General features: G+C 40.0%; 1 protein-coding gene across 1 annotated transcript in view; it reads left to right on the top strand.

The window, feature by feature from the left end:
* Positions 1-24,770, top strand: part of LOC23687966 — a 68,116-nt gene that overhangs the window by 9,016 nt on the left and 34,330 nt on the right. The window contains exons 2-4 of the mRNA XM_021850808.1: positions 6,360-7,193; positions 8,666-9,146; positions 9,209-9,390. Coding sequence (XP_021706500.1) covers positions 6,360-7,193; positions 8,666-9,146; positions 9,209-9,390 — 1,497 coding nt within the window. The remainder of the gene's footprint in view (positions 1-6,359; positions 7,194-8,665; positions 9,147-9,208; positions 9,391-24,770) is intronic.

Below are 24,770 nucleotides of genomic sequence, written 5' to 3'. Positions count from 1 at the left end.
ACAGTGGAACAGTTTTTCCCTGAAGCACCAAAATACCGCTATTTACTTAATTTACGATTGCTAGTTCCATTGCCTTTTTCAAAAATATCATAGCACGTCTAGTTTTTGAGGTATTGGCTACACAGTTAAAAATAATGAAGATTACACGTAATGTAAACTTCATCTATGCGATGTAAACATGACGTCATGTAAATTTTAGTTTGAAATCATGTAAAAATGTGTAATATGTCATGTAATCACTCAGGATCCTGCTAGATTACGTGACATATAACTGAAGTTTACATGACATATCATGTAAACATCCATGATATTCCACGCTCCAATTATGTGCATATAATGCACATATCATGTCTAAGAAATTTACACGTTTCGTTCGAACTGTGTATCGAAAATGCAGAGAGACGCGCAAAAATGTTATTTTTGTTGCGCTGTGTTATTGGCCGTTTTGAAAATCTTGTTCATAACGGTAAGCAAATCAAAAACTCGTTCGTGAGTTTTGCGAACCAGATCAGGAATGAGTTTGTTCTCCCAGAAGAACTCAATGATTGAGATTTGAGTGTGATTCTACCAACACTGGTGCTGGGTGATGCTATCGAATGGTATCAAAACTCGTTTACAATTTGATCATTAGCCCTTCAGAATTGTAACGCGAGAAGAATTGAAGCTGAGTAGATTTTTCGGTAGATTGTAGGCAAACGTTAAGATTCTGGAAGAGTCCTATGTTGGGGAAGACACCTACGGGTGAAACACCTATTGACAGCGGCTTTTTCGTTGAGCAGCTTCAATGCTGTAAAATTCATATATTTATTAATCTACAACACTATTCTAAATTACATATTCACTTACATTTTAGTGCGCACATCCGAATTTTTCAAAGGTTTAAACTCCCACCGACAGATACTATTTGCTGCAAATTCTACATCTACACTATCTGCGCATATTGTTCAGTGTTGTCAGTTCCACATAAAATTCCTCCACAACATCCTGATAAGACTTAAAACGGATTATTTCCAAGGCCCTTAAGGTGAAACAGTTTAGAGTTCAACTTCTTAGATTGCACTGAACCTTCAAAGCATCCAACAACAGTGCACTTTTTATTTTAATTTTGTGCACAAGCAGAAAGCTTAAATGAAGAAGATCAGAAATGTTTGCCCACAATTTCTCCAGTTTAGTGCCTTTGAAAACGTGAGTAGGGGCACAAGTCGGCCATTGTGACGGTTATCTTTGGATTCCGAGTTATTTCACCTTAAAGTGCTTTCAAAAATTCCGTTACCAAGTTTTTCAAAACATTCAGAGAATTTCTTGCGATTTCCCTGGAGGATGCTTGAGAAAATCTATTGAATTTTGTGAAAACCTTGTGGAGTTCCCGAGGAGACCGACAACCTAACTCTTAAATTAATAGAAGGTTTGATGAATTTTTGGAGCCTTCATTGTTGGAATCTTACCATAAATCTGACCAGCAAGATTTTCATTGTATTGTGTCAAGATCCTTCTTGAACGAGGAGGAGTTTTTTTAAGATACTCAGTGTACTTCATCTGAAACTATGAAGATGTTTCAGAGTAGGGAGCCGGATCCTATTCTTGTCAGTTTTGATTCACTTCGGCAGTAGGGTTTTTTGAAAGCTACTGAGCTCATATTTGGCCGCAATATGCGACGTATTGAAGTGTTTCTTATTGCAAAGTTTCGACAATTCGACCGAGAAAAACCTCCATGCCAAAGTGAATTAAGCAAGTGCCTAAGTAGCTCTGCACCCTATTATATCAATTCCCTTACATTTGTAAATTCCTGGGGTCTACTAAGGATATTTGGTGATTTCTTTTTACATAATTTCTGGCAGATCTATCATCTCTATTTATCTATCTATCTATATAAATCAAAAAAAGAATGTTGTTTCTTTGTCACTAGTTGGCTTGATAACTGGTAAAAAGATTTGAATGATTTTTTTTTTAAGTTTTGTTCATAAATGAAAAAAAAACTGTCGTTTTGTATAGAACTCTCATAGCAAACGGTCTACTAGGTAGCAATAGCTTTACAACGTTTGCCGGGCCAACTAGTATAAAATTCTTAAATTTCAAGCAAGTTTACACTATTTTTACTAGACTAAATTCATCTGAGAAGGCAATTTCCTCTTGGCCAAAAGTTGGAGCTGCTGACCGTTGTTGTTTCATGTTGTACCGTTTTGATTCATATTACGGACACTTAAGGCCTCAATGAAGTATAACTCATCAGAAAGCATATAAAACAAATCATTCTAAATGATTCTTCCGCGTTATCGAGCCTTCAAAACACTCAACTTTCAAATGGTGGGTGAAGATTTTGTTTCTGATACATGAATAATTTTAAATAAATAGAAATGTGTGGTGTTTTCATGATTCTTATTCCGAACATCTCACAAAGGTTTCATGCAACTCGTCGAAATGTGCAGGAATATTAATGGGAACATTTTGATGGTGACCGAAAGGTGGAAGTAACACTACCATGAACACCTAAATGGTATAGTAGGTCAAGTATGCAAAGGTAATGGTTGCATTAGTACAGGGTTTCTCAACCGGTGGTCCGCGGACCCCTAGGGGATCGCGACAACTTTTCAGGGGGTCCGCGAAGCCATTGAGAAATATGTGCCGTTTTTCTTGATTGATGAATAAATGTAAAACATCTCATACTAAGTTTGTTTCAGGAAAGCATTTGATGTATCAAATATTATTGATATATAACTGATTTTTCCTTTTATAACTACGCAAATATTGATAAGCTAGTTTTGATGTCATTCTATCAATAATTGCACACGAGGATTAATTAATCTGTACGCAGTCGTTCTAATTCTATTCCTTAATATCTAGTTGCTCAATGTTTCAGCAGTGTGAGCTTGAAAGTGAAACTGGGATCGTTTCTAGAGTTATCCATAGGAAATTTTTGAAATATTTGCTGCTTAATCCTAGTCAATAATGATTTCGCAAGTTTGTTGGTGAGTTATTCGGAAAATTCATTTGTTCCCTGGAGTTTTCGACAGGATATAAAAAAAAACATTCACAATAGTGATGATTATTGGTAGATATCTGCGAAATTACTTGATGGATATGTGATAAGGTTTTCAGAGAGTTCTTGGAGAAGAAATTTTGAAACAATTCATCCCACGGCCGATAACTTACTCCTGAGAAGCCAATCATAAAATTCCTTAAATTATCAATAGATACCCTGTTTAGCGAGGTCATTTTGAATTTCTGATTGAGTCCTTGAGTGAATCTTGTGAAACTTTTCAGACAATTTCGCAACAGATTCACAACTCGAGACAATCTTCAATGAACTCCTGTGAATATCTCATTACTAATTTCCGGCAGTTATGACTTACTTTGGCAGAATTTTTTTGAAGATTTCTTGAAAGCTAAATGAACTATAGAGGTTCCTAAAAACTATCTAAATGCTATCAATGCGTAGATAAATTTCTGATCAATTGATAGTAAAAAAGTTAGTGTTGATTCCGAAAATTGCTTAGCTTTGGAAATTTTAACAATCATTGTCACACGAGCCATAATTTTATTCCTTGAATGCGCCTGCATTCACACAACACGCATTACTTTTAACGTTCATGGAAGGTAATGAGACACAAAAAACACACTATCCTCTGTTTGGTACCGATCACTGTGTGTAACCACGTGTAACATTCGCTGACACTCTCTCATTCTGATCAAGAAACTTAAGCAAATATGTTTCAGATGGGGACGGACCTGGTGTAGTGGTTAGAACACTCGCCTCTCACGCCGAGGACCTGGGATCGAATCCCATCCCCGACATAGTCACTTATGACGTAAAAAGTTATAGTGACGACTTCCATCGGAAGGGAAGTAAAGCCGTTGGTCCCGAGATGAACTAGCCCAGGGCTAAAAATCTCGTTAATAAAGTCAAACCAACCAACCAAATATGTTTCATTTTCTGTACAATGTTTGCGACCAAAGGGGTTTTATATGAACCAATAGATTACAATTAAGATGCTTAGGGCTGCATTACCCGAAAGCATGCAAGTTGTTACCAATTTCAAGCAAAATCTCTCGAATGGCTCGATATCGTTGTCGTCTTTGAGAAGTAATGCTCTTGAACGCTTTCTCGTCACGTACCATGAGAGGGATTGAATACCAGCATTCAAAGGGCTCTTCGAATGCGTTGTGTCACGAACTGTTAAGATTCATGAACGGTTACACTCTGAACATGGGTCGATCGGATAATTCGGATCAATATCCAAACTCTGGTTGGTTCACAAAAAAACTGAATTATTAACGTTCAAAATCTTCCCCAATTTATTACACGCCCCAATCTCCGTAATCACAAATCTATGGTGAATTTCGAACGTGGTTTTTTTTGTACTCCTTCCAAGTGACAAGTACTTACGTCAGACAAATCATTGTGAGATCTCTGAGAGGTTTGCATTAACATTGATTTCAAAAGCATCCATTTTTGGGGGTCCGCAGGTTGTTTGTAGAACTTCAAAGGGGGCCGCAGCTTTAAAAAGGTTGAGAACCACTGCATTAGTAGAACGGACAGTAAAATCAACGAGCTGTCGCGGTAAGGGAAGTAAGGTTAGAACTCAACAGCTTCAAACAAAAAGGCAGCAATCGGTGTTATCGCAGAACTCATGAAGATGAGCCTGAAGAGGCTGATTGTCGGCATCTGGAAAACAGGACAGTTACCGCAAGAGTGAAAGCAATAAGATAATGAAATCTATCGTGTAATCAGTGTCCGCTTACAAAGTGTTATCCCAGATTATCTATCGCCTATCTACAGCAAACGAGTTTTTATGATGTATTCTAGAAGGTTCAATCGAAGGCTGCTTGATAATAGAGTAGATCTTTACCGTGTTACAAATACTGTAGAAATGCCCTGAGTACCAGGTCCCTTAAAACCATCTGGAAGTTGGATTGATTATGGATTAATAAAATATACTGCCATTACCAAGGATAAACATTATACCAAAATTTGGCGCCCAAGCGTCGCTTGGTCTACCAAGCGAATAAACCAGCTCAAAGGACAAGCATACTTTTAGTCAGCGGTTATTCAAATAATGAGAGTGACTAATTCAAAACAATCATGTGGCAGATATCACCGTCACTCATCATCATCATCGTCATCACGATCATCGAGCTAATAATGCAAAGTGCGGTGCGGCAAATCGATTCCACTAACTTTATCGTTGTTCAATCACAGGTATAGTCATTAATCTGTGTATGTGTGTATGTGATATCTGCGAGTCGATTGTGTTGTAGGAGTCAGGAGGATGGATGGTTGTTTGTCGGATGGGTGGCAGGCAAGCATCAGCGCAGTGACGCGTGACATCCGAAGGACGAACGTGCAAAAAAGTATGAATAATGAAAATAAAAACAAAACACAAACTTCCATCAGTGTGTAATCAGAAATGTCCATCAATACAGAAGGGGACATATTCCTCTGGGGAGTCTGAGCAAACAACGAAAAACTTTGCAAATAGGATGATATTTGCGGCGAATCAACATTATCCTACTTAACGTTTGGATAAAACCAAATGCATGCTAGATGTGCACGATTTCGGCACAGACAAACAGACGTCACAGTGAAGAAATTTCCATCTGCAGGACTTGTTGTACAAAACAGGATTACGTACAACAAGATCACCAGATGATGATGGTTTGATGGGCGATGGATTATAATGGAATTTGTTCTAAATGTTACGTCTGTCTGTTTGTGGTTTTGGTTTCTATGATTGAATTGAGATTTTGTTTTTTGAAGTCTACTTCGAGTGTTGCGAAAATAATGGCTGATTAGCAGCCGGTTGTGGTGCACGAGTGTAAATACCCATTCCGTTGAGTGCAGTGCTGCTGCCATATATTTGGGGACAACCTTGAAAATTGATCATTGTCACCTCTGGGTAATATAATATGGCAAAGTTTTCATTTGCCTTTATCTTCTTAGTGTCCAATTTCCTATGAGACAGAGCTTGTTTCTTAGCTTATTGTTCCGTGAGGACTTCCGCAGCTATTAACTGGGAGCATGATGAGGGTTATGGGTCCAAACCCGCTAGTCGAGGATCTTTTCGGGTTGGAAGCATCCTTGACTTCCCAGGGAATACAGTATATTTGCGCTTGCCTCACGATTTATGTACACATTCATAAATGGTCAATTCATAACGAAAGTGAGATACAGGCTCTACTCTAATTGGGACGTAACGCAAAATAGAAGAAGTTGTCTATAATTGTGTACGATTCTAAAAGTTCTTGTGTCCATAATATTAATTTGAGGAATTTAAGCGCTCAGTTAAGCGCTGGTTATATAGTACTATGCTATGCTATTCACTTCTAATACTAATTGATACCACCATCTTCTCTACTTCCAGCAATTCAGCTCAACCAGCGCCGTCTGTAAATAGCCACGACACACCGCAGAGCACGCGAAGTTCGGCGAATCCCAACAACAACCGTCTGCGAAGACTACGTTCTGCAAGTACTCAGTCGAGTTCGGCAACCAATTTGAACAGCGTCAACAACAACAACGCCAACCCGACCACTGGCTCCGGTGCCAACTCGAACAACAGCCGGCATCCCCCTAATCGCCATCGGACATCAGGAGCCACCGGAACAAGCACTGCAGCAAACACGGGTGGGATAATCTCAAGACTGGTTGACAGTAGTAGCCACGCAGCAGCAGCAGGAGCAGCGCCAGCAACGACGACGACGACTACGACCGGAAGCAACAATAACCGTGGGTCGCCGGGTGAGAAGAAACCGCCTCTCTCCACCTCTGCCGCCGCCGCCGCCTCCAACAATAACAACAACGGCAAGAACGACAATGACAAGATGGATGAGAGAAGACAATCGCAACCGAAAACCCCAACCAAAGGCCCACAGCGTGAATCTACCCCCGTTCGGAAGAAGGCCATTCTCATCAGCCCACAGCCAAATCCTCCCCCCTCAAGGTCGGACAGTGTCGACCGAGACCCGGAGGAGTCACCCAGGAAAAGAAACTCCCCAATGTCGGAGTCGGAACCACCGCCTCCCGCCGAGCCGCCGACGGATAAGGCGGACCTATCCGATGTGGAACCGAAACCTCGAACCAAGGCACTCACCAACGATTCCGGGATAGACGGGGAACCGCCGCCGCACGCCGACGAGGAGCTGGAGGAGAACCACAGGAGCGAATCCGGACCGGTTGTCGAGAGGAGACGGCTAAAGTACGTATGAATTGATAACATTTTCGTTAAATTCTTATACTATTGGACCAGGGCTGGTAGTACATAGGTCTTTTTTAGAGACTTGGTCTCTAGTTTAAGGCAAGTCTATATTTTTAATGAAAGATCTCTTGGTTATCTTTTTTTGACCAAAATGATCTCTGAAGTCCCTCTTCCGATGAATCCTGGTTGTTGTTGTTTGAGCGGGACTTTAACCCGAAAGTTATTCGTCCTTTGTATGAATCGTGGTGGAATATTCTAATGGTTCCAGAAATCTTCAGACTATTACGCGTCTATTTCACAGGTTTTTTAGATCTATTTTTTTTTGTTCTCGTTGAAAAGCTTCAGAAGCTCTTCCAGTGATGTGTCTAAAGATTTCTTCTGCAATACCTCAAAGACTTCTCCAGACCCCTTCAAAAATTCCTCCACCAATTCTTCCAAGAATTCTTTCAGAAATCCCTTCAGCTATTCTTCAAAAAATTCTTAGAGGAACTTTTCCACACAAAAGTCTTCAAAATCCCTGAGCACTCCTACGCTTTTAACTTTGGTAATTTCCGCAGGGATTACTCTGAAAAGTTTCCCAGAGTACACCAGTATTTCTGAAAGATATTTTTCCACTTTCCATCGTTTTCTATCGGTATGGTATGGTATGGTATTTCCTGTTAAGGTCGCCAACAGAAACACAAATTGTGACAGCACTTACATCTCTCCTAGTTCACTAGAAAAGAGTGTAGAAACGATTTTGCTATATACGAGCACGCATGCACGAGGCACGGTACGCGAGTTTGCCATTTCATGTTTACTGAAAGTAGTAAAAACTGAGCCTACAGATTAGTAAATGGTAGAATTTTGCATGGATCTGTAAAGATCTGATCGTTACTGTTATGCTAAATCTGAGCTATCCTAACCGTACCCACTACCTAAAATAGGCAGGATTAAGCTTTTTACAATTTCTGCACGAAGAAGAGTAGCAGCGAAAAAACCAGATCGGTATTTCTTAAAAAAAAGTCGCCAAAGGCGAAAAGCACAGAATACACTGTGTAAAACGCATAATGTGAAACCACAAAGGTAAAAATTTTAACTAATTATAACATCCCCTACTTATTTAGTCTCAGGATTGGGGGAAGGGCAGCCGATTATCTCGGAGAAACACTAGGTCACCTGCACCATTGCTCCGGGTAGCGCAGGAAGGGCACAATACTGTGAAGGGCGCCCTGGTACTCCACAGGCTCCGTTTGCGGTTTGGTTTTATTTAGACCCCCCCTAACCGCTGGTTGGATTCTCAGAGTAATATTTCATGGACCTTGGTCCTTTTTGATTCTTATTCAGTGTATTTAGGGTCTCTCTTTTAAGACATTAGGTTTCTAAAGTTCCTATTTTTTCGACACTTTGCCGCTACCAGCCCTCTCTAGCTTTTGTCAGTCCATTATTCTGCTTTGAATAGATTCATTAAGCCATTTCGCCTTCTATTTCAGTTCTGCGATGGAAACTAGCACCACGGACGGGGGAAGTCTGCTGCGCAAGCGGCTGGACTCGTGCGAATCGGACAGCTCGCTGGGTCGCACCAATTTGCGCTTCATTCGCAAGAGTCTGGAGAACACGCTGGCGGTCGCGTACTCGAAGAACTTCATCGACAACGACACCATCGAGACGGAATATCCGCGCAACTATGACGACAACATCGAGATTCTGAGTCGCGAAGCGGAGAACCTGGCGATGCAGTTCAAGCCGTCCGAGGAGAAGCTGGTGCACTATGGGCCCATTTTCGACTACGAGAAGTTCGAAGAGCAGCGCAAACAGCAGAAGAAGGAGGACGACGAGGACGAAGCGATCGGAATTTCGCCGTGTGGACGGTTCCTCAAGTACGACAAGGAAGTCGGACGGGGCTCGTTCAAGACGGTTTACCGCGGATTGGACACGCAGACCGGCGTGGCGGTGGCGTGGTGCGAGTTGTTGGTAAGTGCCCTAGATTCGATACACTAAACGAAGGACGTACTGATAGTCGTTTTGATCCTCAGGACAAAAAGGTGAACCGAGTAGAGCGAGCTCGGTTCCGCGAGGAGGCGGAAATGTTGAAAAAGTTGCAGCACCCGAACATTGTGCGGTTCTACAACTACTGGGAATCGCCGCCGACTGCTGGCAACAAGAAGAAGAACATCGTTCTGGTGACGGAGCTGATGCTGTCCGGTACCCTGAAGTCGTGAGTATTCTTTTTTTCCCTAAACAACAGGGTGTCCATCCATTCGAGAAATCTGGGAAAAGCGATTGCCTGACAACTTGCATTATTATTATTTATCGTTATTTGAGTGGTTCTTGGCTAAAGATAACGCGCACTTAATTTTATTATCTATACTGGGTTTAGACCAGATCTCTTTTTAGAGACTTGGTTACTATTTCAATACAAGTATCTATTTTTAATGTATGAGCATGAGCGTAAACATGATTGACCGCCCGCAGTTTCTACTCCGTTATAGCAGCTATACTTACACAGGGAACCCAAAGATGCTACTCAGGATCAGTAGCATCTTCAGTGTGTAATTACTGGTTCTCTCATTATTGGAACAAACAATGACGGCGCCGGCTGCATCCGAATGCAGGTCAATTTGTGATTGGGAGGGAAATATTGACGTGTTATTTACTATTAGTTTGGATATGGGAAAGGATTCGTTTTTTTTTTCGGTAAACGATAAAGATATAATTTGAAACGAATACGTCAGCATATACACGGATGATCGATACCGATAGTGCGGTTACTATGCAAACTGGACACGATCCTGATTTCGTTGCTCGCTGCACAAAGGAGAATGCAACAGATTCAACGGAGCAAACACTTCTGACGCGATAAGTTTTTATTTTTTCACCCGTATAATCCGTTTTTTTTTTTAATCCGCGCAACGCGAATTGGACACAATTGATCCGGATTCCGTCACTCGCCCATAAAGCAGCATGCAACAGATTCAACGGAGCAAACACTACTCAGTCTCTATTTTAATGTATGTTCTCTAAAGTCTCTTTTTTAACCAAAGTGGCTACTATTCCACAGGTTTTTCCGGAATGTCTTCTCAGATTCATCGAGAAAAAGCTTCAGGAATTCCCTCCCCCATGGTTATGCGACCTTGCCGCGATGGGAGGGCCGTAGCCATTATTACTATTAGTTAGCTAGACACATCGTTATCATATACGACGTAGGGAATATTACTCTGAGGGAAATGACTAGTAGATTCACTGAGTAGAAATAAGTGGCGACAATCTTATTTTAATATGGTTTTTACATTGCCATAACAAGAAATACCTCTTTTGTAACAATGGTATAAATAGTCTAATTCCAGCTTTATTATCGCAAAATTTACAAGCAATTCACCGTTTGGCTTGCCTTCGGCCAACCTTGACCAACACTGGCCCAAAATAATCTAACCCAACGTACGTGAAAGGTCTCACATACGGATCCAAACGTTCCTTGGGGAGAGGGGCCATTACTGGTGTCTTTGGGAAGGCCTTATTGATTCGACACCAGGAACAATCCTTTGCTACCATTTGCAAAATGGATCTCATGTTGGCAATTTCGAAACGTTGCCGAAGTTCATTCGTTACCGTCTCTCGATTCGCGTGACAATAGAGACGATGGAACCGTCCCACGATCAAAGTTGTAACTGGATGCGTCTTTGGTAGTATTACATGGTACCTTGCATGGAAGGGTAGATCGGCCGCCGCTTCTATGCGGCCTCGCATTCGCAAGATTTCTTGACCATCAAAATACGGCCAAGTTTTGTAAATTGGGCTAGATTTTGACACAACAGCGAGCCCAGCTTCTGGGATGCCCACTGTTTTTCCAACGTAGATCGCTCTTCAGCAAATACTTCCTCTTGTACCGTCTTCCATAGCAAAACTTCGGCCTGTGCTAGCTCCTCTTGAGTAAGTACTTTCTGTTGCAAATTCAGCCCATCATTTCGTTGACGCACGCTATTGATGAAGCGAACGACATATGCCATTGTGCGTTGAAGTCTTGTCCAGTCGTTGAATCGGGAGTAATCTATCATTGGTTCGCGACTCCAGTGAGTTTGCACACGTCGAAGTTCTTCATGAGTTGTCGTTGTGATCCGTTGTTCTGGCCATGCTGCTTCATCGAAGTAAAGAAATCTAGGTCCATTGAACCAGGTGCTCTTAGGGTTGAGATTGGGACCGTCCTTCCATTTAGTCGCATCGTCGGAAACGTTCAGCTTGGATTGTACCCATTTCCATTCCTGCGGCTCGCTCAAAGTAAGAATTTCGCCTATTCGCACCTACACAAACTTGTAAAGTCTACGATGGTCAGACCGTATCCACGCCAGCACCGTAGTAGAGTCGCTCCAGAAGAACCATTGGGATACCGAAAGTGAATGGTATTCAAGAATTGCTGCGGCGAATTTTACTCCGAGGACGGCTGCCTTCAGTTCTAGCCGTGGTGTGGATAGTGTCTTTAGATGGGCCACTTTGCTCTTAGCTCCTACCAGCGCTATTTGGACACAGTCTTCGTGTACCAAACGAAAATATACTGCGCAAGAGTAGGCGATATCACTGGCATCAACAAAGATGTGAACTTGTAGATTCTAGATTCTACACGGAAATTCTGGACAAACATTTCAAAAGGGCACATCGACATTGGTAAACATTGGCTTTGCAAGACGCTGTTGAGCCCAATTCAACTCGATCACGCTCACCAATACCACTATCAGGAAGAGCTAATATCAATCTTTCTGATAATGGCATTAGTTTGCGTGGGCGGGCTAAAAAGGGCTCAACAGCAACGTTTCTGAAAAAAGGCTCAAGACCTCTTGGGCCCTTTTCAAATGTTTGTCCAGAATTGTGAGAAGTAGCACCGGAAAATGTTTAGTTTATTGAGCTTCGGGAAGAGTGACACCCACTGACGCCACTTTCGGTTAAGGTCTTCATTAATTGGCTCATCCCATCCAGTTCCAGCTGCACAAATTTCCTGAATTATTACTTTCCCGTGAACGAGAAAGTGTGAAACGAGCCCGAGCGGATCAAATAGGCTCATTACGACCTTCAAAACATCTCTTTTGGTAGGAATATGACCTACATCCAGTTTTGAGCGCAAATCATCCCGTAGATTGAAGCAATAGGAAAAACAGTCATTCGTGGGGTCCCAGGAGTCCCAGGACTTCCCCAGCACTGATTCACTGGTAGCACTTCGTTCCAGCATTAAGCTTTTCGGTTCATCCGCCGCCGAAGGCGCCCCTATTTTACGAAGAAGCTCTGTAGAATTGGAGCGGAAACCTCGGATCTCAAAGCCTCCTAACGAGTGGACCCATGCTACTTCCTTAACCACGTCAGCGGCTTCGTCGACGGTCTGAAAGCTGTCCAAGTAATCGTCAACGTAATGATTTTTTTTACAAACGCAGTGGCCGCTCGTGGATAGTCTTCGGAAAACTTCTGCGTTTATGTTTTTTACGTATTGCGCTGATGCGGGCGAGCAAGTTGCGCCAAATGTTGCTACGTCCATAACATAGATCTGAACAGGATTCATTGGACTGTCACGCCAAAGAAAACATTGTGCCAGACGGTCTTGTTCACGGATTGAGAGCTGATGAAACATCTCTTTGATGTCACCGCAGATTGCTACAGGGAACTGACGAAAACGGCTAAGAACAGCTGGAAGTGGAGTTAGTAGATCAGGTCCCTTTAAGAGCTTTGAGTTGAAAGAGACTCCGTCCACCATCGCTGCTGCATCCCACACCAGTCGAATTTTATTGGGTTTCCTGGGGTGTACGACGACGCCAAATGGCAGAAACCACATACGTTTGCGATCAGCATCCTTCAGTTCCGATTCAATTGCCTTGTGTGTGTACCCCTTCCTCAAATATTCAGAAATCTGCTCGCACACACTCTCGTGTAACCACTTATTTTTTGATAACTTTCGCTCCAAAGCCTTCAAACGACGAATAGCCATGGGATAGCTAACTGGAAAATCCGGATTATCCTCCCGCCCCAACAGTTTGGTTTCAAATCCACGTTCCGTGCGTTTAGTTGTTTGTTGCAGTATCGTTCTCGCTCGCATCTCTTCATCTGACTCCAACAACCCCATCTGTTCACTTGTTCCAGCATCCTCTAGCGCAGTGTTTCCCAAACTTTTTTAACTTTCGCCCCCTTGAGGCCAATATATTTTTGGAATCGCCCCCCCCCCCCTAATTTATGATTCAAACATTTTAATTAAATGCCATAATGTGCGAAAATTTTGAACAATATTTTATCAAAAGCGTTCCAAAACTAGATGATATGATTAAAAATGTTCAAAATATCAAATGTATGTGCCTTTGAAACACATATGTATGCCAAAAGATGCCTTCAATTTGCATATCCCTCAATATTGTCGATTATCGGACAATGATTAAAAACGATTTACTGGACAGTATTTTATACAGTCGACTCTCCACATCTCGATATCTCTCCCTGTGTCGATGAATTCTTCGGTCCTTTTATTCTGCATAAAATTATCCTCTCAATGTCTCGATATCTCCATATATCGATGTCTTGAAGATTTTACATTCCTGATTTTCTTTCCGTACGTCGCTATGTCCATTATCGATGGATAGGTACTAGAATTTTCGTGATTCAAAATAATTTAGGTGCATAAGATTACGTCAGCTTGTTTAACATTTTTCCTATTTTCTTTTCAATCGAGCTGGTTACCATTCATTAAACATATGTTTTTTCCTCGATCTCTCCCGATTTCGATGGTGTCTTTGATATCGAAATGACTGTAATAGCAATTTTAATAATTTCATACGTGCATTACAGGCTTCTTAATCAGTTTTCAATACAACTTCAGTCCACTTCAAATAGTTAAATATAATATGTGTAATATAATTTTCTCTTTAATATTACTGGAATATTTCAAGAAATTGTGAATGATAAATGTTTGACGTTTATGAGAAAGTTTTTTTTATTCAAATCCCCGGAAAATACATGAACACCCAGAATGTTTTCAAACTCTTTTTTCACTGCAATAAAGAAGAGATGACATTTCTTTTACTCTAAGAAAAATCAAATTTGTACTGATAGTATGATGGTTTGAATTCGACGTTTCTCTTATATTACTTCAAGTATATTTTTAAGTAGAGTGTTTTTTTGTCTTTCGCATTCAACTGTTCTATCGTTGGAACCCGATTTTAGCCAGCCAAATTTTGTAAAAGTTGTGTTAAAAATGTTTTTTACAGTTTTTACACTACTATGGGTTACCCATTATTATGGGTAATTTCCATTTGAACTCGTGAAACAGTGTGACAAATAATCGTGACAAGGTGACCTATAATAGTGTGAGCAGTGTACCCTAAGAACTGGTGAGAATGCGTGCAACCGAAATATTGAAATGATTACTGTAGTTATTTTTTTCTTGGAATACCCGGATGCCAGCCAAAGAAATATTAGCTGCCTAATTTCAAAGTTACCATACACAAAAGTTCCTGGTATACAAAATTGAGCATTTGGAACAATTTCTTATAATTCTCAGATAAATGTTTTGTACTTTCAAAACATGTTATCTGTGTTTTCAATGTTATCTGCGATTTATCATTCCGATTCAGAGAAAATCTCAAATACCGACCATTCACATGATACGAAAAAAATTAATGCATATTCAGAGGCGTCCCGTGAGGAATTTGGTTACCTGTGCACTGACTCGCACAAACCGTTTATTTTGAATTATGAATACAATTTTTCAATTGATTTTTTAAAATGTCTTTCAGCTTAAAATGTAATTTCTTATTATTAACATCTTAAAATGTAATTTCCAATACTGTATGCAATCTTGAAGTGTCTGGAAACTATCATATTTGTTGCTCATTGGACGTATTTTTTGTTTGTTTTCTTCGTTTCAATCACTAATAGTAAGTCTTAAGAATTTTGGATGATTCCAATATACAATGTTTAGGGACAAGAAAAATTCTCAAAATTTCGCTGATATCAAGGCGATGAAAAAAAAATTTTGCGTATTAATCGCGGCCCCATAGTTTGATAATATTTGACATAAAAATGTATATTTACAGTAAAAATGACCTTTATATGCGTAAATTTCAAGCATGTTTCGTATTTTGCGAACTGAGATAATAAGTTTAATATCATATTATCAATACAAAATTTAAAGCAAGAAAAAAGACGTTTTACTTGAAACTAAACGATTAGCACATTTTTTATATGAAACAACAAATAAATAAACCATTCTTATGAACAAAATTCTGAACTTTTCTGAGATTATCATATAAACTATCAGAATTCAACTATTTACGCGTTATTTTCCAAGTTTCGCGATGAAGGATAAATTCCGTGGATTTCGTGGCTTTGGCGAAATTGCGAATCTCCATTATTCCTAACGTTGTTATTCTATATAATAATTCTTATTATTTACAGCTTGTCAATTATATCACGATATCTTAGCTTTTCGACGATGTCCAGCGCTGGTGCATCTCTTTGTATACTTTTGTTGATACATCAAAGCTTTTAAGTGAAATGATGACTGACTGTTGAACGCTGAAACCCACTTTACGTCCACCGCAATTTATCAGTTGTCGGTCTATTGAGCAAGAAAAACTATATTCACACATAGTTTATAAATCAATTCAAAGCCACATAAATTTTGTGTATTTAATAAGATAAAACATAATCAATTTGGCCAATATGTTTAAACCATCTAGTTTTGGTTCCAATTGTTACCTATGTGATAGGTCACAATCCAGATTTACTTTTTTTTTTGTATTTTTTCTTTTTGTTTTTTATATAATTTCTTTTTTTTTTGTAAATATTCATACAGTGACCCCACGCAGTTGAATCACCCACAATTTATGAATCAGCTGATTTCAAAAGACAAAATTATTATCAAACTTGTCACAAAACATCACAGAATTATTTTAACACATAGTTTCTTATCAGTAAAAATAATTCTGTGATGTTTTGTGACAAGTTTGATAATAATTTTGTCTTTTGAAGTCAGCTGATTCATAAATTGTGGGTGATTCAACTGCGTGGGGTGACTGTATTTTGTTTATATTTTCATAATGTTGTAAATACTCGTAAATTTGTAAATAATTATGCTTTAACCCTAGTTTAAATGTAAATATCTCAATATGTAAATACAATCCCTTTCCCCCTATCCTTCGATACCACTTACCCTTAATACAACAAATGAATTAAATAAAAAAAAAATGAATTTGTATCGCCATTCCCTTTATGCACAAAAAAACATGGCGCGAGATACCAACCATACGGAAGCAAAACTCTCCCGGGAAATGTTCCGTATACTATGCTTCGTCATGATTTCGAAAAGTGAATTTTGCATATAAGGCGATGCAAGAGGAGCCAAAGGATCTTTCCGGTAACTAAATTCCAATAGTTCGGTCCGTTTATGACCTAAAACCTTAATTTAATCCAATTGGGAACTACATTTCCAACTCGAGTCGTGAGTGCAACCTAGTGCCATAATAGTGCCCTTAACATAGGCTGTGAATATTCGTTCGATTGGAGCCAACACCCAAGTGAAGAGGAGAGCGGAGCTAAGGCATCCAGATCCGGCATAAGGTGGCTCAGAGTCGACGTTACCGACGCACGGATACGAATCGACAAAGCGGCCAGGTGATGTTAATTGTGCTTCCTCTATTACCAAATGAACTCCCTTCCAATTTGTAAATATTAAATAAATTAATTGATTTAAAGTTTAAATTGAAATTTGTAGTGTTAAAGCCTAATTATTTATTTAAAGTGTAATTCCTTTCCTCCCTGTTTCGTTGTGGATACATTGATTTCGCGAAGCAATTGTGGGTTGTTAGTCCGCCCCTGAACGATAGACCCTGAGCGGGCTAAAGTGTAAATAGTTTGTAAAGATTTGCCAAGTTAATGAACTTTGAATTGAAGTTTTTTGAAGTTTTTTCTTAGTGTTAATTTCTTTAGTTTTCAAGTTTTCTTTTCATCTTTTTCTTATTATTCTTAAAAATTTTTGAAATTACAAAGTGAATTAGTAGAATAAGTAACCAAAAAGTAACACAATCAATATTGCGCCTACTATCGCGCGGCACCTGGAAGCTCCATGCAACATATATACACACAAAGCATGTATGGCGTTGACGCTTTCTCTTCCAACAGCAGACGTCGTGACGCCAGTTGCGCGCGCTTTCTCAATTTTGCAAACCAATGCGAGCGTCATGGGCAATTTATCTCTCGGGTGCACAAATTGGAGTGAACCAGATTTTACCTGTACAACGCCACTGTTGCTCTAGAAATGCCAATACAAATGCACATTCCTGCTGTGTCCATACACGCTATTTTCGTGCACAAGAAAGAGTGCACGGCTGAAATGAACATTCTCTGCAATACGATGGAGACGCATGGCAGTTTGTCTTGTTTGCTTAGCTGTTTTCGCTTGCTGGTTGAGCAAGACCATGGGGGGGAGAATCAAACGGTTTGTTCACTGAGGGCGATGCACCAATTGAAGGTGAAGAAATCAAACAACATTTTCAAACAACTACACATTATGAATGTTAGAAGTATTGAGAATTATAATATATATATATATATATATATATATATATATATATTTAATTTGTTAGTTTGAAATCTTTGACTGTGCAGTGCACCAAGTGCACCTTAGGACGAGACGCCACTGTGCATATTACAAACATTTTGTTTTTGACAATCATCAAGTGTTTTTTTATCATAATTTTAAACGGAACATGCTTAGAGGTCTAAACAGTCTAAGATAAAAGAAGTCATGAAAATATTTTAGTTTATAATTGATTATCCTTTAGATGCATTAGTAATAGTTTCTTGTTGTATAGTTGTACTTGAGTGTGTTCTCTAAAGGTGATAAGTAATTATTTTCAACTGCACCCATGTCAGCTTTTTCGCCCCCTTTCTGGATTTTTCGCCCCCCAAATTCAGTTTTAAAAATTTTCGCCCCCTTGGGCCTGAAAATCGCCCCCAGGGGGGCGAATTCGCCCACTTTGAGAATCACTGCTCTAGCGCAACATAGTCACGTAACTGGTCGTTCAGCTGGCGGTGTCTGTCAACAGATGCAGCAACATGGAAATGGACTACAGCGCGTGGTGATGATGGACCTTGCACGCATCCGTAAATGCTCCAACCCAGTCGGCATTTTACTGCTGTGGGGTCTGAAATTCCCCCTTCCCGCACCTTCAAAGGAACAGCCAAGCGAAAGTTGTCCAATCCAATTAGTAGTTTCGGTTGGATGAGTTCGTAATCTTTTAATGGAAGCCCACGCAAATGAGGATATTGATCACAGAGTTCGCCGTACTTCATGGATTGCGTAGGCAAAACTAAACAATTAACCGTTCGGACTTCACATAGCTTATAGATGTTGAGACTATCTTCACCAGAAATTTCCAGTTGCACGCGCTGCGATTTTCGTTCCTTTCGAGTTTTGTTGCCCGTCCACTGCAACGTCAAAGGTTCGACCGGCCCGGAAACACCCAACCAATCAGCGACCGCCTTCTCTAAAAATGTGGTCGATGAACCTTCGTCGATAAAGGCGAAGACGACTTCCTTCTGCTTACCGGCATATAATACCACTGGAAGGACTCGAAACATGGGAGAAGAACCATTTTTCTGCATAATATTATTGACGGAGACATTGTGGGAGTATTGGATAGGGGAAGGGGGTGAAGAAGGGTGTGATGTTTTTCGTTACAGCCTTCAATTGCACACCCTTGCCAAGACCTACAAGGCCACTTTCCATGACCATTCAAGCATGTTCTGCACAGTCCCCCTTGATGAACGATTTTCCACCGTTCGTCGTTGCTCAATGACATAAATTTATGGCAATCAACCACCCGGTGTCCCTCACGTTCGCATGCGGCGCATGCCTTACCTGACCTTTTTGAACTTGGAGATGACGATGGCTCCAAAGAGGAAACGGGAATTGATGAGTGAGCATGGTAAAGACCTTTTTCTTTGGTACGTCGTTGTTCACCTCTGGAGTTACGACTCGAGTTCGGAAGTTCGAAGGTCACCTGGCTAGCCGCTTCCAACAATCCCGTCATGAAGTCCCCGAATGTTGCCAACGTTGCATACGGCTGCCTGCTTCGGTAGATTGCCCAGTCCATTCTTAGTGAACCGGGGAGCTTCTCTACTAGTTCCTGCATTAGTACTGGGTTGGATAAATGCGTGTACTGTTTCGCCGCCTTCAGGTGGTCCACTAGATTTTGAACGACGAGCGGTTTTGAACGAATTCAACCAACGTTTCCAGGTGGTCATGTCTAGGTGCTGGAGTGTAACGCACCTTCTCGATAAGTGTTCTTATGAGTAGCTCTGCCATAAAGCGTTCGAAGGGTGGTAATGACTTGAGGGACACTCGAAGGGAGAAGGAGTCTACTTCGCACCGATTCTAGTGCATGACCCTTTAAGCACCGCTGTAACCTAATGAGATTTTCTGCGTCGGTGTATCCACAGGCAGCTGGCGATTTCTCGAAGCTACAGATAAAAATCGGCCAATCTTCGGGGTTACCTGAGAAATTTGGCTATTCTTTCCCCATCACCTACCTGGCTGCAAGTTGGCTAGCGTTGATTACTACCCGAGCAGAAGAAAATAACTACTGAATACCAAATTGAGGTATTCCATACCAGATAATTTCCAATACTTACAACCTGAATGAGGTATGAATGGGCCCTGCATAAGAGGTAAAATACCTCAAATAATACCTTCTGCATATTCTACAAATACCAAGCTGATACTTAGATCAGGTATTGTAATACCTAAATAATACTTGGTGGATTTTCATATAAAAGTGAAATTTTTCAATACTAGTTCAATACCTTCAGCAGTCCTCAATAGCTGTCGAATACCAAAATGAAGTATTTTTAATTGTTTTAAACATTTTTTTCAAATACCATTATAATACCAAAATGAGGTATTGATAACTGAACAATACCTAATTCTGGTATGATACCAAAATATGGTATGCATAAGTTATTGGCGAGTTATTCTTTCCTCCTCGGGTATAGGAGTGAACTCTGTCTCCATATTATTCGACTGTCGCTGCGCTCGTGTATCATCGGCATCTTGTCTGCTGTTTCGTGGCAATCCTGATCTCGGTTCCGAAGGGAGTATTGGATACCGTTGAGCGAAGCTCGCATGATTGTACATCGGTGCACGATCCGAAGGGTGTGGTTGATAGGAAGTGAGGCGATATAATGGTTGCTGCAATGGATGGTTTGAACGATTCGGCACGGTCGCTAACTCTGGTTGGTCAATTTCAACTTGTTGGCAGCCCGCAAACAAAGATGAATTAGGCAAGGCTTCTGGTACTGATGCTTCAGGATCAATCCTTAAAGATCGAAGTCCATCGTCGAGTATGTTTGGCGAACATTGATCTAGCCGGCGTTCTTCTTCTTCCATTTCTTTCTTCCGCATCGCTTCTTGGGCTTCTAACTCCTGCTCTTTCAGTAATTGCTCCTCTTCGACCAGCTTCATTTGGGCAGCACGGACACTCGAAGTCGTGCTATGAGCGCTCCGAGCATATTGTTATGCCAATTGAGTCATTTTATTGACCTGCCTCAAACCAGACTTGGCCGTCGACGATCTCAGTGATCTACCTTCTGAAGGTAGTGGTAGCAAATAGCGAGGCGACGGTATTTTATGGACAAAGGTTTTGGTTTTGCACTCCTGACAGCGATAGGGCCTATTCTTCACCGAATCGTCTACCCCCGCACAGCCAAAGTGCTCCCAGAGCTTACAGCTATCACAAGCGACCCATTTCTCCTCGTCGGTGTCCGGTCTATCGTAGGACTTGAAGCTGTATCCGGCAGGTTTCTGATGTTCTTCCATTTTGAGACCTCGTAATAAAATCCTTGAAGATTTTTATTCGGAGGGGTTGTCACTAATTCTCGACAGCAAACACGTTTTTGTGGTAGTGTAAGCTTCAAGCTAAAACAATCATTTTTATTAACATTAATCAAGATACAAATACAATTTACTTACGATTTTAGTGCACGTTTTACAGAAATTGGAAGAATCGTATTGCTACAATCATATTGTACCGTCGATGGGGGTGACAATGGGTCTAGGGGGTGAGATTGGGTCAAAACGGAAAAATATGATTTATGTACTAATTCAGCTAATAACGCTGAAACTACTAAAATTAATAATTCATATGTTAGGGAACATATTATAACACATAATTAATCACAGTATACATTTTTAGAAATAGTAGTTTTTGTTTACTATACCAATAAACTTGTATGTTGAAACTAGAGAAAAGTTACAATTTTTAATTTCTCCAGTGCAAAGTATTACGCATGTACTTTAACCTCTATCGTTATGTTAGTAGAAAGTAGAAAGTCTTTTCATTACACTTCACACGTATTTTCCGGAATCTATTTGATATTTTCACAAAATTTGTATTATTTTCAGTACAATGTCTAAAACATTAAAAATGGGGGTGAGATTGGGTCAAGCAAGAACGATAGTAAATGAAATTGCAAGTCCATTTTTTTGACATTTTACGGAGCTGGGTGTTCTCTTTATCCATTAAGATGTGTTTTTTTTCTAAATATAGCATATCTGAAACATCAAAAAAGTCTACTTAAGGATTCCGTGCATTGAAAAACAATGCAACGCATTTTGTCAACTTCTCAAACCAGCAACTGTGTTTCGCAGCAACATTGTAAAATTTTATCAAATGGATTGTTTTTATTGTAAATTTAATTATTTATCTGTATTTTCATATTATAGAAACATCTCACGGAAGTACGAATGAGTTGGATCTCTGATATACCGGGATTACGACGTCAACATCTGCCTGAAATGTATTGATCCTGGCATGTCGCACTAGGTCGCACTATTTGCGAAGGTTTAAAATAATCACTGTTTCAGTACACCTTTGGGGAAACTGAATAGGCTTTATGACAATGAAGATGAGACTTTAAAGACAATTTGAGAAAAAAAACAAGAAAATTTATGTTAACTTGACGATAAATATTGGGTTTACATATTTTTTCTCATAGCTCTTTTATTGTTTGGTATAATCGTTCTTTTAAGTGGGTTTATCATACTTGTGAAACATCTTAGATATCGTTTCGTCTTATATTTTTCAGCTGTGAATGGTTTTGCAATCATATTTTCAAAAACAAGTTATAGAAAAAACTGTAATAGAAAGTGACCCAATGTCACCCCTCTATGGGGTGAGATTGGGTCATTTTTCGTTTACTTGTGGTGCCGCTGTGAATAAATATTTTACTTTGATTTTATGAACAATTGTTAATGTACCATCAAAGTGCGTACACACCAAATTTGTAGTTTATTGGAGTTAAATTGCGATAGTTATTCAATAAATAAATCGTACATATCCCGTTTTGACCCATTCTCACCCCCAACGACGGTACATATTAGTTTTCAAGTTTAATTAGACCTTATTTTACCTACTTACAGTAGATTTCAAATCTGACCTCTAGTTTTAAGCACAAATTCACGATTTAGGAATAGCTTTATGTAAATAGTTTTAGAATTATATAGGATAAGATAGTTTCAATAACTGTTTGGATATTGTAACCACGTCTCATAAGGAGGAAAGTAGTTTTATGGTGATTTGCATGTATCCAGAACTTCTATTGTTTCGACTCTTCCTCCATTCCACTGTCATACTTGACAGGTGAGTGCATGGCCTACTGTTTGTAAGCCCACCATCGGCGTCGCTGCACCGAGGGGTGTTGTTGGCACAGTGGTCACTGACGCGATTTTAAATGAATTTCTGCTGATGTACAGCGAATTCCATGGCCTTTTAGGAATTCTTGGGCATAATTTTGTTTAGTTTTGGCGGGAGTAGTGTTTGATCCTTCGACCTTGACGCTTGCTCCTGCGGGGGCGGGCGATCAGGGCAGGATCAAATTTGTCGCGCGTCGTTCGCTCAGAGAAATGAAAAAGCGCCGCGGATCGTTAGTAGTGACGCGTCGTTTGCTCCTGCGGGGGCGAGTGACGAACACTTGTTTGGCGTACAATACGATTATCGAATTATTTCGCGAATCCGGTTAGGCGTGATTATATCATGGATCACATCACCAAACATTGGTGACTCCCAGATCTCTACCCTATCCCACTATCCCAATATCTTTTCCATGACAACCGTGGAGATGCAGAGGTAATCTCGATCTTTAGTAACAACGGTAGTCACACTAACATTCCTTCCCTTCCCCGATGACCGTAAAGACGTGGCCGGCGCCGTTATTGACTTTTAAATTTGAACTCTCGATATGTGCACATTGAGAATGGTAAGCTGATCCCAAGCCCCATTCATTGATTCCCTGTGCAACTTCGATTGTTCTGGTCAATCACGAAGTAGCAACTACGAATTGTACGGTCATCTATGCTTATGCTTATAATTTTGTTTAGTTTTGGCGGCATTTTTGGCAAAATCTTTAATGGATTCTTGGGAAGATGTCCGTTTGAATTTATGTCTTTTTTTGATAATCAAATGTTTTTCGATGGATATCGTTTCTGTCGAAATGATCTCTCAGATCAAGAATTTCTCAAGGAGCCAGCCATTGACCAGGTCTAATGTATAATTTTGAATGTATTTTTAGAAGATGTTTGATTCACTATATTAAACTTTGTCGTTTTGTAAAACTATGGTTCTAAATTTAGTTAGACAGAGCAGAATTTTTCATATCTTCTTCTTCTTCTTTCTGACGTTACGTCCCCACTAGGACAGAGCCTGCTTCTCAGCTTAGTGTTCTTATGAGCACTTCCACAGTTATTAACTGAGAGCTTACTATGCCAATGACCATTTTTGCATGTGTATATTGTGTGGCAGGCACGAAGATACTCTATGCCCTGGGAATCGAGAAAATTTCCTTTACGAAAAGATCCTCGACGGTGGGATTCGAACCCACGACCCTCAGCTTGGTCATGCTGAATAGCTGCGCGTTTACCGCTACGGCTATCTGGGCCCCATATATGTAAATTTTGTTAATATATATATGTTTCATATATGTAAATTAAAAATCTCTCCGATTTTCCTACGAACTCCAGGGAGCGCATTGGATCCCCGTAGATTCACCCTTTTGACTAGAATTAAATTCTGGAAAGTTATATGCTGAATATATTTTACAATGTATTCGAAAGTTATAAATAATTTTGCTAACAATTTTTTTTTATACCGTCAAACGGGGTGACTTGCAACGGCGGGGTGACTTGCAACACATTGTAATTTACAACCAAATTTCACTATAAAACACAAAATTCAAATGAAAATTTCTTATTAATCGATACTACAACACATATCTAAAAAAGACAATTACAACTTTTTCGATTTTCCGTACAAAATGGCCAACTTTGGTAAGCTAGATCTCAGTTATTTATGGACCGATTCGAATGATTTTCACAGAACATAAGGCATAACTTGAATTTTAACAAATATTATTGATTTTTTTTTCCAAACACAAGTTTAAATGTAATAACGATTTAACTAAAGTGAAATTGTCGACCAAAAATTCAAAACTATTTATCGCAAAGTCTGATACTGCCCATAAAAGCATAACTGTCCCATATGGAATTAGAAGGCATTGAGAAAACAGCACTCAAAGTTT

Source organism: Aedes aegypti, chromosome 3 (genome assembly GCF_002204515.2).
Source record: "Aedes aegypti strain LVP_AGWG chromosome 3, AaegL5.0 Primary Assembly, whole genome shotgun sequence".
NCBI classification, from domain to species: Eukaryota; Metazoa; Arthropoda; class Insecta; order Diptera; family Culicidae; genus Aedes; species Aedes aegypti.
This window is presented reverse-complemented; position numbering and strand designations above follow the sequence as displayed.